The 13244-nt window shown below is 37.1% G+C and overlaps 1 protein-coding gene across 16 annotated transcripts in view; it reads right to left on the bottom strand.

Moving 5' to 3' along the window:
- LOC128020089 (tensin-1) overlaps positions 1-13244 on the bottom strand; it is a 208833-nt gene that overhangs the window by 14124 nt on the left and 181465 nt on the right. For 13 of the 16 annotated variants that reach the window (XM_052606647.1, XM_052606636.1, XM_052606639.1 and 10 more), the window contains 6 exons: positions 12181-12353; positions 11940-12078; positions 7106-7201; positions 4560-4728; positions 3310-4361; positions 1327-1413 (listed from right to left, as the gene is read on the bottom strand). In XM_052606647.1, coding sequence (XP_052462607.1) covers positions 1327-1413; positions 3310-4361; positions 4560-4728; positions 7106-7201; positions 11940-12078; positions 12181-12353 — 1716 coding nt within the window. The remainder of the gene's footprint in view (positions 1-1326; positions 1414-3309; positions 4362-4559; positions 4729-7105; positions 7202-11939; positions 12079-12180; positions 12354-13244) is intronic. The other 3 variants (XM_052606641.1, XM_052606652.1, XM_052606651.1) reach the window with 1 other exon arrangement.

The following is a 13244-nucleotide window of genomic DNA, read 5'->3' as shown; positions in this document are numbered from 1 at the left end:
GTATAATGACATGGGTATGACACAGGTATTACAAGGAGAGGTATTACAATGTCCTCATTTTTCAAAACGCTTAAAAACCATACAGAATTATGTTTTTTTTTTTTGAGAAAGTAAAAATGCACAAAGTTTCCTGTGAGGGTGAGGGTTAGGTGTAGGGTTGGTGTAGGGCGATAGAATATACAGTTTGTACAGCATAAAAACCATTACGCCTATGGGATGTCCCCACTTTTCACAAAAAAAAAAAAAAACCGTGTGTGTGTGAGATGATTCTATCCAAAACACTTGACATTTAACTTAAAATATGCATATTTACAATATAAATATGATGTGTTTGTATATTATTCTTAAATTATAGATACATATATTCATATAAATATTATAAGAGGAATTTTCATTTAAAGAATAGTCCTAAATGTCTAGTATTAGATCTGTTATTATATTATATTTAAATCAAATAAATCAAATATAATATTAAATATTTTCCCCTTTTTGTCAGTCAAAATTGACATTAACTCGGTAAATAATAAATAATGAATTATCAATATAAATAAAGCATTATTCAACAATGTCCATGTGGCATATGTGCATTTATTATAGCATTTCATATTGGTAATCATACAATATTAATAATATTTTCCATAAACACTGATAGGAACTGTCAAACTGCACATGTAATCATCCCAAAATATTTTTTATATTATATTATATTATATTACATTCACAAGTTGTTTAGAAATTTGTGTGTGTGTGTGTGTGTGTCATTTTTATATTATTATATTTTATTATTATTCGTCAGATTCTTTAAACTTTTTTTTTATTTTTTATTATTTTATTACTTTATGTAAGTCACTTTGGATAAAACTGTTTGCTATATGACTAAATGTAAATGTATTTTTCACCATGTGACATTTTCTCATCATTCACCAGTTAGAGATGTGAAGGTGAAGTCTTTAAAATGTTAACAAATTGCTGTAATATACCCCACAGTTTTTTTTTTTTTACACACAGAGAGATAGGCTAAGGAGGTTTATTTGTTATCGTTAAGACAAGATAATTAAGCAGCAGAAGCAGATGTTCGCTGGATTTAACTGAACACACATGTCGAGTGCCGTGTGATGTCACTGCATGTGCTTGCGTTTAGAGAGGACTCCAGCGCAGATGATCTAATCCAATAAGAGCATAGAAGAGAACCAGATGTGGAGACCAACAGCGATTGACCTCATATAGGGTGGCGTGAGACATATTTTACTGTTTATAGGAGTTATGAGACTCCATTCGGTGGTTTAAATATAGATAAATTAACCCTGGAACACACATATATCTTACCTTGGTCTCTGGAGATTTCTGGTTTATACCAGAATTTGGACGTGTCCTGGACAAACTTCACGTGCAGATTGGTCTCTGGACTACCATCTGGGAAATGAAATATGCACTTTATTAAGCAGATGTAATGTAGTATTACATAGCATTTCAGCAGATAACATTGCACTTAGTTTCTGGAACCAAACCAGAGACTGTCTGCAATGTCATTTATTACAATAATTATGGCTGAATTTATGTGAATATAGTCACAGGTTTTGTTAGACATGCAGCAAAGTTTAAATCTATAATAATTCAACATAACAGCTTCAAATGTCGCACTGCTCTGAGAATGATTAATACATGATACAATTTTCATATGCTATTTCATATGCAATATGCTATTTCAATGCAATCCTAGAAGACATGCAATTAATAAAAATAATAATAATAATAAATAATAATAATTACAATAATAAAACTGGGTGCTCATCTATAGTATTTATGCACATAGACTTCATTGTTGTCTGTCAATAAAATCAACAATCAAGTAAAAAATAAATTATTTATATGAATATTAAAGCAAAAAAGGGGGAGCACTCAAAAATTTCAGTATAGGCTATTATTTAACAACGTAAATATATGTAGAAATAGGGCTGGGCAACATGGCCAAAAAATTATAACGATGCATTTAAAATATTTCTTTCTTTCAAGTGTAATTATTATAAAACTACTGATTATAATGACTTATACTGTCTTTTTACACGTTGCGTTGCCTATCGTGCCGTGTAAACATAAAACCATGCCTGCATTTGTGATCGGAGGAATGACAAACAAGCGCTACTCTACAGTATTTAAAACTTGCGTTTGAATCATCAGTGGTACATTCTTTAAATATGAAAATGTACTTAAAAGCATTGAGTCAGAAGCGCCAGACTGACCTTGCTAAGTGGGAATTGCCCCACTTTGTAGTCCTCCGTAAAATGTGTTGCACACATCTGGATATTTGGGTTGAACTGTTCTTGAACAGTGATGTAAACAACTTAACCACTGATTTCTATTTGAGTCCTCTTTTGTAAGGTCAAACAAAGTACCTTTGCTTTCACAATGAAACACACAGCGTCTCCACGACGTGGCGGTGGCAATAAGAATACAATTAAAAAATGTATCTCAGTAAATAATGAATAATGAATATAAATAATGCTTATTTTTCAAAGTTATGCCTTCTTTCTTTGCCTGAACATTTGGGTGGTGTTATGCAAATCATCCCACATAGTGACGTAGATGTGGGGGCGTGTTTAAATGTGGCGTTTTAGGAGGGCGTGGACAAATCTTAACTTTTATAAAGAATATCTCTCTCTGGGTTTGAGACTTTAGACATTGTAACTTTAGGGATCTTTTCTATTTACGAACAGCTTGAAATACTCCAAAGAGAAAGGAAAACTTGAAATTGCATCAAATGACCACTTTAAACTACTCTTTAAGGTCAGAACATGACAAACACTTAAAGTTTTTGAATGCTTTACACTTTTCCAGTCATTTTTCCTTAACATTATAAATATCTTAATAGAAAAATGAATGTCTTAGTTCTTTGCATTTTCTAGTGATAATGCTTAAATCATGAAATGGGTCTGTGTTGCCTGACTTTGATGACCCACATCTTCAGCACAGTTGCAGTGCGGGCTGCAATATTAATAATATTACTTGTTTTTGTCTCTTAGAAATGCACATTTGACAGTATCTTGAGGTGACAGTAGTAGTAGCTTGAGTTAGGATGCAGATGTAAATTTATCTTAATTAAAATATTAACATCTCTAAAAAGTGTTTGAGCTTTATTCAGATTAACCATTGGTCTTCCAGAGTAACATATATTTTGATGATCACAATAACAGTTAAAACCACAATGCTGCATAAATCACAATGCTGCAATCTGTTTCCAATTCTACTGAATTAGAACTGAATTTCTAATTCCACTGATACCTACTGGAATTTACTTTAGTATAGTCTTACCATACATGTTGAGTTTGGAGAAATCAGGGAGCGTGTGGAAGAAATGAACGCTTGGAGTGCTGCCGCCACTGGACATTGGCGAGGACATCTTCCCGTTGAGCGTTCCGTAGGACAGTCCACCATTAGAGCGATCGCTGCCGGACATATGTCTCTTTTCTGGGAGCTGAGGTTGGGGGCCAGGACTGCCCTGTCTGAATCCCACTCCATCTATGTATCCAGCCGGAGAGACTGGGAAAGAAGGTGTAGATGGCTGCTGGTATCCAGAGGAGCTGCTCTGCCGTGAAATGGCTCCTTGCCGCTCTTCTGGAGTGGTGTAGCCACTGTACATCGGATGCCTGTCCAGACTGGGGCTACCCTGCATTAGGGATGGGTGGTATCCCAGAATGGGGCTGCCCTGACCGGGATGTGTAAGTGAGGATTGCCTGCTCAGGACGGGGCTGACCTGGTTGGGTTGGCTAACAGACGGCTGTCTACTCAACACCGGGCTGCTTTGGTTAGGCAGAATGATTGGTTGATTTAGGGACGCCTGTCGATTGAGGATTGGGCTACTCTGGACGGCTTGTCCCATAGGTTGCCTGCTGAGAATCGGACTACTCTGAGTCCCGTAGGCGACGGGATACTGTCTGGACAGCATCGGACTGCTCTGCGTTCCTTGGGACACCATTGTGTGTCTTCCTTGCATGGGACTACCGGCCATTCCAGGCATATGACCGTTGGCCGGGGTTGGTTGATGGGCCAGAACGGGGCCGTCCTGATTAGGTAATCTGTGCTGGAGACAGGGAGCAGACATCACGTCATCCAGAATGGCTTGGTGTCTTGTGCCAGGGCTTCCGGCGAGTGGCTGGATGGTGGTGGCATTATTTTCCATGGTCTCTGGCAGAGAGGGGCTGATATCAGGGGTGATGAAGCCACCCAACATGCTGCTGGAGCTGGGGTAAGAGGGTGTGGGTGTATGGTATGTGCTTTCGGAGGGCTGGGAGTGAAGAATAGAGTCGACAGCAGCCTGGGACAGAGAATTCAACCCAACCCCGCTATCAGTCAATGAGCTTTCACTAAAAGAAGACGAAACAAGAGAACGAGAAGGATTAAAATAAATACAAAAATACTAAAATCGTAACTAAAAGTAAAAAGAAAACTGAAAATATAAAAATACAATTTAATTCAAAATATATAACATATACTATCCTATAATAGTATATAAATACTACTCAAATAACACTGTATGAAACATGAGGGTAGTGGACACTTACACTGCATCTGGGCTCTGAATGGGGCTGCTAGAGGAAAGAGGAGCGTTGTAGGTATGGGATGGCCCGACAGGACGTGCTAAGCTGTTGCTGTCATATGTTGGAGACACAGGGGACGCTGGTGGCCCACCTGCAGCTGCTTTGGCCACAGACTCCACATAGCTACGAGGCTCTGAAAAAAAAAAGAAGAAAATAAACAAAAAGAGAAATGCCTGTGAGCACAAGAGTCAAAACAAAACTCAAAACTAAGGTAAAATATAAATACACTTTTTACATCTGACCCTGAATCTTGTAGAAACGTCATTAAGGTCCAAGTGAATAGGATAAAATGAGTTTTAATGGAGAATGGCCACGACCGTGATGTGAGATGACAAAAATCAACCAGAAGACGAGGTGGTTTGGGCGTAACATAGTAATTCTAAATCCTGTACATTCTTACCTTCCTCATCCTCACTCTCTGTTTTCCAGAAAGCAGAAGAACAAAATCATAAGACAGAAATTGTAGAAGTTCAGAGAGACGGGGAGAAGAAGGGATAACTGCTAACATAAGCATGAAAAAAAACAAGGATAACAGCTTTATTAATTCTTAAACCAATATTATTTTCTTCTGTGATCACAAAAACACAACCTCTGTTTGTTTTCCATACAATGAAAGTGGAAGGTTCTTTATTAAAAACTAAAAATTCTTAAGCACTCTTAAAAAATGTAAAAGAGGTCTATACAACTTGCTCTTTGTCTCCTTTTGTATTTTACGGAAGTAAAATTAAATGTAATGACACAGGTGTGCAAAAACAAAGAGAGCATTGCACATTTATGTAAATTATTACTTTTAAGAGAAAAAAAAGGGAAACTCACACAAAAAAAAAACACAATGTTATCTTCATTTGCATTTTTGCTGCTCCAAATACCAGCAGGCCCCAGTGCAGATTAAAATACCCAAAGTTACACCCTTTATCTTCAAAAAGCACATGACTTCATGTTAAGTTAACTATAGTAAGACAAAATGAGGCCCCTGTGACACATCATCTCCTAATAATGTTAGTGTGTGTACTGTGTGTATGGCTCTTGTGTTTTGGCAAGCCTCAAATTAACTCCCAGTGGAGCAATGCTAAAATCAGCCCTGCATGAGAACTTGTCCCAATCTAAAGAGTCTCCACAACTCCCCATAGTCCCCATCCTGTTTCCTCTGAGTCTACACAAAGTACATAGTTTATACCCGCTGGCCTCTGAGGGTGAATCTCACCCAACCTGCTGAGACAAGACCAGGTCATTTATCACCCCGGAAATCAAAGGAAAGAAAGAAGAAATTATAAAAGAAAAGGCATGTGCTTCACCCCTGAAGACATTGTAAAATAAATCTTTTTGCTAAGCTTAGAACTGTCATATCATCAAACATTAAATATATTCTTGGGACAAAGAGAAGGGGTAATAAATCAGCTTAAAAAAAAGCTCCGTTTCAAAAACTAGTGAGCTGTCTTGCTTACTGCTACACCGAGAGATACTTTCTAAGAAAACATCCTCATAAGTGACCGATTTGGAGTTGCTGCACATGTAGCAACTCTGAATATCATTCTGAATATCAGCATGGTGCTAGAGCAAGATAACAATGTAACACTCTAATAAGAGTATTTTTTCTCCATTCTGTCACCGATGGAGTTTCGGTTCCTTGCCGCTGTCGCCTCTGGCTTGCTTAGTTGGGGTCACTTCATCTACAGCGATATCGTTGACTTGATTGCAAATTAAAACAGACACTATTTCAACTGAACAGAGATGACATCAATGAATTCAATGATGAACTGCCTTTAACTATCATTTTGCATTATTGAGACACTGTTTTCCAAATGAATGTTGTTCAGTGCTTTGGCGCAATGTATTTTGTTTAAAGCACTATATAAATAAAGGTGATTGATTGATTGATAAGAATAAAATGTATTAAATATTAAGTAAAAAAAAAATATATATATATTCATTTTTTTATTATTATACAAAACTAAACTGAGCCATCTTAAATTGACATATTCAACTAGAAATTTGTTGGATTGGCCTTTATGTAAGAAATGTGCTAATAGAAAACAGTTATTTTAAATTTTAAATATTACAAATTATTCCCAGTCCCAAACTAATGCTTTAGAATTGGCAACAGAGCTATCTTAGAAAATTGCATAATAATGTGACCTTTTTGTGTCAGTGTTCCCTTAAAATGCTACCTAGGTAGGCAGCTCACTGGGTTTTGGAACAAAAACTTTCACTTTCTCCCACAGATACACACACACATTAAAAGACCACAGTAAAATGATCCCAATATAACTGCATATGAAAAGAAAACACCAATTCATTTAAAGACACATATGAGCTCACTGCTCAAGAGAGTAGAAAATGAGAAAGGGAAACACTTGAGAGGGAAAAATAAAAGGTTATTTTGATTTATGGCCCACAAGATATATTTGAGCTCGCTTTATAGAGCACAGCATGGTGTGGCTCAGAACAGAGCCAAAAGACCATGCATGTCTTCATGTGCATTTCACTGTACGTGTGTCAAAAAGCCTCACCTGAGCCTTTCTGGTTGAGCAGTATCTCAGCAGGGTTGTGGGGCTTCAAGCCCAGGAAGGACAGTGGTGTTTTAGCCAGTCCTGGTGGAGATCGACCTAAAGCGACACAGAAGTTTATTATTCAGAGTGTTATTAACTTAAAACACTTTAAGCAAGTACATCAAGGCAAATGCTTGTAGCTTGGCAAGCTTAATTTCACATATTGCTGCAATCGGAATAGGGTTGTCAATCAATAAAAAAAAATAACAGAATTAATTTTGTTACTCTCCATCAAGCTGTTTTTGAATGCAAGAATGCATCTTATATAACTGATTCGTTCTGTTCTGCCTTTTTCATTATGAAGGACTAGGAGAGCCACTTAAACATACATAAATAAAGGAATCAAATCAACGTCTTTATTTTAAAAATTAAATATTTTTTTTTTTTAAACAGTAAATTAAATAGAAATACATATATAACAAAAATATATTCATAGAAATAAAAATATTTAAAATAAACTGATAAATCATTTTTAAATTGAAACAAAGCATTTAAGAAACTAAATATTTCTACAAATTGCTTTTCTTTTTCCATTTGCCATCAGAAAAATCATTTTAATATGCTGTTGTTGATGATGAGTCAGAAAGCACGATTAAATGTGTCAATATTTTTAACTAATCACTGGCTGCTTAAGGAGCTGTACTAAATGAAACAACCCTATTTCCAAATTGTGCCATACCGCAATTCATAATCCATTATGTAATGCTGCAAGGGGTGCTACTGTATATACCGGTCTTGATATGTTTTTAGCAAGCCAAACACACATCTGATTTAATGGCACAGATAATTGAAGGTAACTCTAGCACCCCATGAAGTGCTGCGGTTTGTTATGGTGGAAGCAAATCATGTTCAATATGACGGTGCACTTGCAATGCATTGGCCAAGCATTCACATTCATGTACTTGCACAAAGTATGTTTTTGGTCCTTAGCCCTTATGCTACAGATCAGTATGTACCACTTTCATCTTCAAGGCATCAGTGTTTGGCAATCTTATGAAAGAGAACCAAATTCCAGACCAAGAGCCTTTAAGAGACTACTGTAATACACACTGAGCTTTTAAAGACATCAGACTGAGGTGACCATTTCACGATGTGACATGGCTGGGGAATGAGCTAATGTCTCATGCTCTGTGGCAAGGCCGTGCAAGTGCCTCTTTAAAAAGAGTTAATGACATGATTAACACTCGTTGTAACGGTGCCCAGTCAAAAGAACGAAAACAAGACAGATCATGCAGACAATACACCTAGGCAGAACTCGAAAATGTCACATTGAAAACATTCAAGACGTCACTACACAGCGATTGCTATGAACAAAAACAAAAACAATAAATAAACAGTGGTGCCCAGCAAAAAAAGATTGGTGTGAACACACAAATGTGGAAAATGAATGGTGATGTGGATGCAGAGTGTGGAAAGCAGCACGCTTGAAGATAGCAAGCGTTGTGTGTTCATAAAATTGCACAAATTCAAATTGCATAATCAATTTTGTGTATAGTTGCATCACGAAATGTGTCCGAGCATAGCACATAATACAATACATATTGCACCCGAAATATGTGTGTGTGTGGGGGGGTGATCAATGATCAATTGCTTGCTTTCTTTCAGACAGTTATTCCTAGATGTTCAATAAAAATCTTGTTTTACCACAATAGCTGACTGACAGGTGAATGAGTGGTCCACTGACTGTGGTTTAAGTGATCGAATCACCTTCTTGGACCCCGTTATATCTTATATGACGTTATATGACTACCTGAGTCAAATCAGATCAGATCATGACATGTTTGGATATGTGTTCTTCAGGGCTGCTCTCCACATGCATCCTGGGAAAGGCTGAGTATATTATGCTTGCATTTTGGCAGGCCTGAGTTGATATAATTGCTGACACACATGCATCCTCCACTTACCAAAGAATCCAAATCAATTCTATGTTTGGCAGAATAAGTGCTTCAGCATTGAACACAAGGAGAAGGGGAGGGGGTTGTATAGGGAAGCTTTCCAGCCTCCCTTTCTCTGCAGGAGGAGGGAGCCACAGAGATGTGCTACTACAAAGTGTCTGTCCACCTCTGAACAGAAAAAGAGCCCCTACGGGTCACCTGCTCCCCAGGAATCCAAAAGTACCACCCAGAAGGTTTATGGCTGTGGCTTTTTTTTTCAAAGCCATTTGGTGATGTTTAATATATCTCAGAATTTATGAATTTTGCACTGAAATGCCTTAAAAGGATAATTTATTCAATTTTTTTTTTTCATTTGAACAGCCATTGCTGTTAAGTACATTAAAATATTTCATTCCAAAAGTGAAATACTGAACACATTTAATAAAAAATAATCAAGGCATGCTTTGCACTGTTTTTTGTTAAATTAAACCGAAGAAATAATTATATTGAGGCATGTTCATTTCTAAGCACCAATATATTACATATTATATAGAGCAAAATGTATCTACAAGTATTTTTACTAAGACATTTTAATTCTTGAAAAATGCTTTGCGAAGAATGCTAATATTATGTGAAAATGCAAATAAATTGTTGAATCAATTCAATTGAATTTATTAATTGAATCGTTATAAATGTACTGAAATTTGAAATGACTCATGTAAATTAATCAAACTGACTATACCAGATGTAACTTTTTTGCTATTAAAGTTTCAGTTACATTCATTTTATTACAAACAGCATTTACCTACATATATTTAAATTAAACCATAACAGTCTTTTCATCCAATGAATGACTTTTGATTTGATTCTTTTAAGCTGATAGCTGGACCTGAATTTAACTAGAGAACCAACTCTAACGCCAACTTACCAAGTCTTAGCATGGTCATACTTGATTCTAAAACAAAAAGGGATTACAAAACATTTCCAATGAAACCATCTTTAAAAGCTTGTAAATAAACAGCACATTATATCACCGGCAAAACCATCACAAGTATATCATGAATACTGAACACACCTCCGACCCCTAATGTTCACTAAATATCCTGTGGTAATTTAACACAAGGAGAGGATTTGATTGATTATGTTTTCTGTTATTGTAGGCTCTGTTTTATTCTCTGATACCACATCTAGACGCTCGTGGAAGCAGAACTAGTCTGAAGAGCTTTGAACGTGAAGTGGCCTCAGGGTAAGATGTCAGCTCGAGAGGATGACTTGAATTGATTTCAAATACGGTGTCTGCTAGAAAAAGAAATTCTGTGGTCCAACGAAAACACTGTGCTTAATATTGTGTGAATCTAACCTTATAAAGAGGCTACAGACTTTTACAAGCAACTTTATATTAAACCTGTAGGGACAATATGCTGGATGGGAAGATGAAGCAATAGTTTATAAAAACCTGTACTGGAGAAATTCATCCCAACATGAAACCTGAGGCGCAAATGTGCTTGTTCTTGCATTTAGAGACAATGATTGTGGAGGCTAGCAGGCTCCAGAAAAACTGCTGACAAAAAGCATTTCTCATGCCCACAGACATTGGGAATTGCTGGGGAGCAAGTTCGAGCGGGGTCTTTCTGATCTGAGCACTTATGCATGTCTATGAGCCAACACAAAGTGTGTGTTATCACTCAAACGGAGGCCACACATCTTTAACGTTGAGAACCTGTGAATGAACTACAGCATCTGTTAATGATATCTACTGGCTCACACAAACACCCAGAGGTAGGGTTAGATTTAAGTACAGCCAGACCTAACGTTGGCTTATAGACAGTGTGTAAATGTAGTGTTAAGATTCTTTTACAGAAAGAAGAAAAAAAAATTAAAAATTAAAAACACTGCTATTCTATGTGCTAATTATGAAATGCAATGAATCTGTTCCAAAACCTAGTGAGCTTTCTTGCTGTCCACCACATACATTACACTAGTGCATTTTCGTTTTAAAACGGCATTTTAAAATGAAAATGATTCTCGTCTACACAGGCCTTTTCAGTGAATTTCAGAAACGGTCTCTGTCCACACTACACAACCGAAAACATATGTCACATGGCCATTCATGCACACTGGGCATGCATGTAAAAGTGTAAACAGGAAGTTGGTTGCTAGACACTGGCAGGTAAAACAATGAGTATGAATGAATATGGTGAGAAAAATGTTTTTGTTGATGATTGCTCTAAGCACAGCTCGCCTCCTGCACATGTAGGCATCTGCTGTGTTATAAAATACTTAATTTAGCTGCACAATGACTGCTAAAAATGACAACAAAGCAAGGAAAGTTTGCAGTTCAGTCTTCATGTCATAATGTTGTCAAGGATATGCGAAGCGAATGTGGACAGCCATACCATAGTTTTCAAAAGTCTCCGTTTTGGGTCCTTTTCAAACTAAAACAGGGACTGCAGCTTTTACGAAAGTCTCAGTTTTCGATGGTCAAAAATAGGCGACAGGTTTAAGTGAAAAGTAAAATAAAATAAAAAAAATACACTAGTGTGAATGTAGCCCAAGTCTGCATCCTAACTATCTATGACCTCATAAGTGAGCAATCTGGAACACTCTACATGGGCAGTGGAGTCATACATGTGAAAGCCGACTTGCAATTGAGTTTCAACTGAGTTTCATGTTTGTGTTAGAAGCACACCTATGATGTTGCCTAGTTCACTAGATTTTGAAACAGAGCTTTCCTCTAAAAAAAAAATATGACACCAATAACATCCAAACAACTGACAATCTGCCTTTATTATAGTTTCTTGCTATTGGAAACACTTGTGTTTTGATGATCAGTGATGGTTGTGACCCTTTTCAAATGTTGACAAAGAGAGGCAGTGATTCTACAGCTCTATGGTGCCCTCCTCCTCCAGTGTGAAACTTACTCAGGTTGAAGTAAGGGGTTTGTGGCGAGACAGGGAAGGCAGGGGTTTGGGGTAGGGCCTCACCACCAGTGATTGGAGGGGGGCTGACGGGACCACCGTCCATTTCCTCAAACGCTTCTCTGTAGCTGTGCATGTGTCTCTGGAGAAAGAAGAACAGGTGGACACATATCCAAATGCATAAACATATACACCCACATTTATTTCTGGGATTAATACTAGGGGTAAAATCTATGCGGTCTACCTCCTTGGGCCGCCCCCCAGGGTTCATAGCAATAGTATTGGCCAGCTCGGGAGAAATGCAGCGGATGGGGGAGCGGACCGAGCTTCCTCGGGTTGGGCTCTCATCTTGGGAAAGGTCCTCACTGATGGTCCGGCACCGTCCAGGAACTGAAGTCTCATCAGGTGACATTTCACCTGCCAAGAAAATAAACATATCACATCATCTCTAACAGATGACTTGTAGGGCCTGCAGAAGAACATTCATCATATTTGATGATAAAAAAAATTCCAAATGTCAAAATGTCTTGAAGAAATCCATGGAAAACTGCCAATGAGCTCTTAAGAATTAACACTCTGTAAAAAGCTGCATTGATGTCCAATTTCAAACCACATAAAAGCCTGTTAAAACTACGAACAATGTTCTCATTCAAACAGCCTAGATTACAAAAAACAGGAATATTTTATAAACTCTTTTAAAGGGTAATGTGTACTTCTGGATAAAGCTCTGGAACAGCCTCAAAATAACTTTGAAGCCTATTCCTCACGTTCTGTTTGATCCCAAGAGTCTATGGTGTAAATAAAACTGGATTTGTGCAAGTCTTCTCTAGTAGGTAGGCAAAAACAGAGAACAGAAATACATAACTAAAGGAGTTTGGTAACTGAATGCAGATGGAATGCACCTCAATTTATTTAAGTTGTTTTCCAAGACAAAAAAAAAATATATAAACTATTATTATTCATCCATTCAGTAACGGAAAACCATAATTAAAGTAGTTCAATCTTACAGCTAATTGGTTTACTTGATATTTATGTTTTCTGTGTATTTTTATTCTACTTATAGTATCATGTCATTAGCTTAGCAACATGCTAAAGCCAAACTCCCCTGCAATTGTCAATCGAATCTCCTGTGCTCTTTGTGTGAGTGTTTATCTAGTAGGGAGTTCAAAAAAGCAAATAGACAAAAATACCTTCAAATGAAAACAATAGCATGAATGATACCGGAAATACATGCTACTAGTTTTCTAAGCAGAAAAACTTTGCCATAGAATTAGAAACTTTAAATGTGCACAGGCTGAAAGTCAGCAA

This window comes from Carassius gibelio, chromosome A9 (assembly GCF_023724105.1).
Source record: "Carassius gibelio isolate Cgi1373 ecotype wild population from Czech Republic chromosome A9, carGib1.2-hapl.c, whole genome shotgun sequence".
Lineage (NCBI taxonomy): Eukaryota > Metazoa > Chordata > Actinopteri > Cypriniformes > Cyprinidae > Carassius > Carassius gibelio.
The sequence above is the reverse complement of the archived record's forward strand: the minus strand, read 5'-3'. Positions and strand labels throughout refer to the sequence as shown.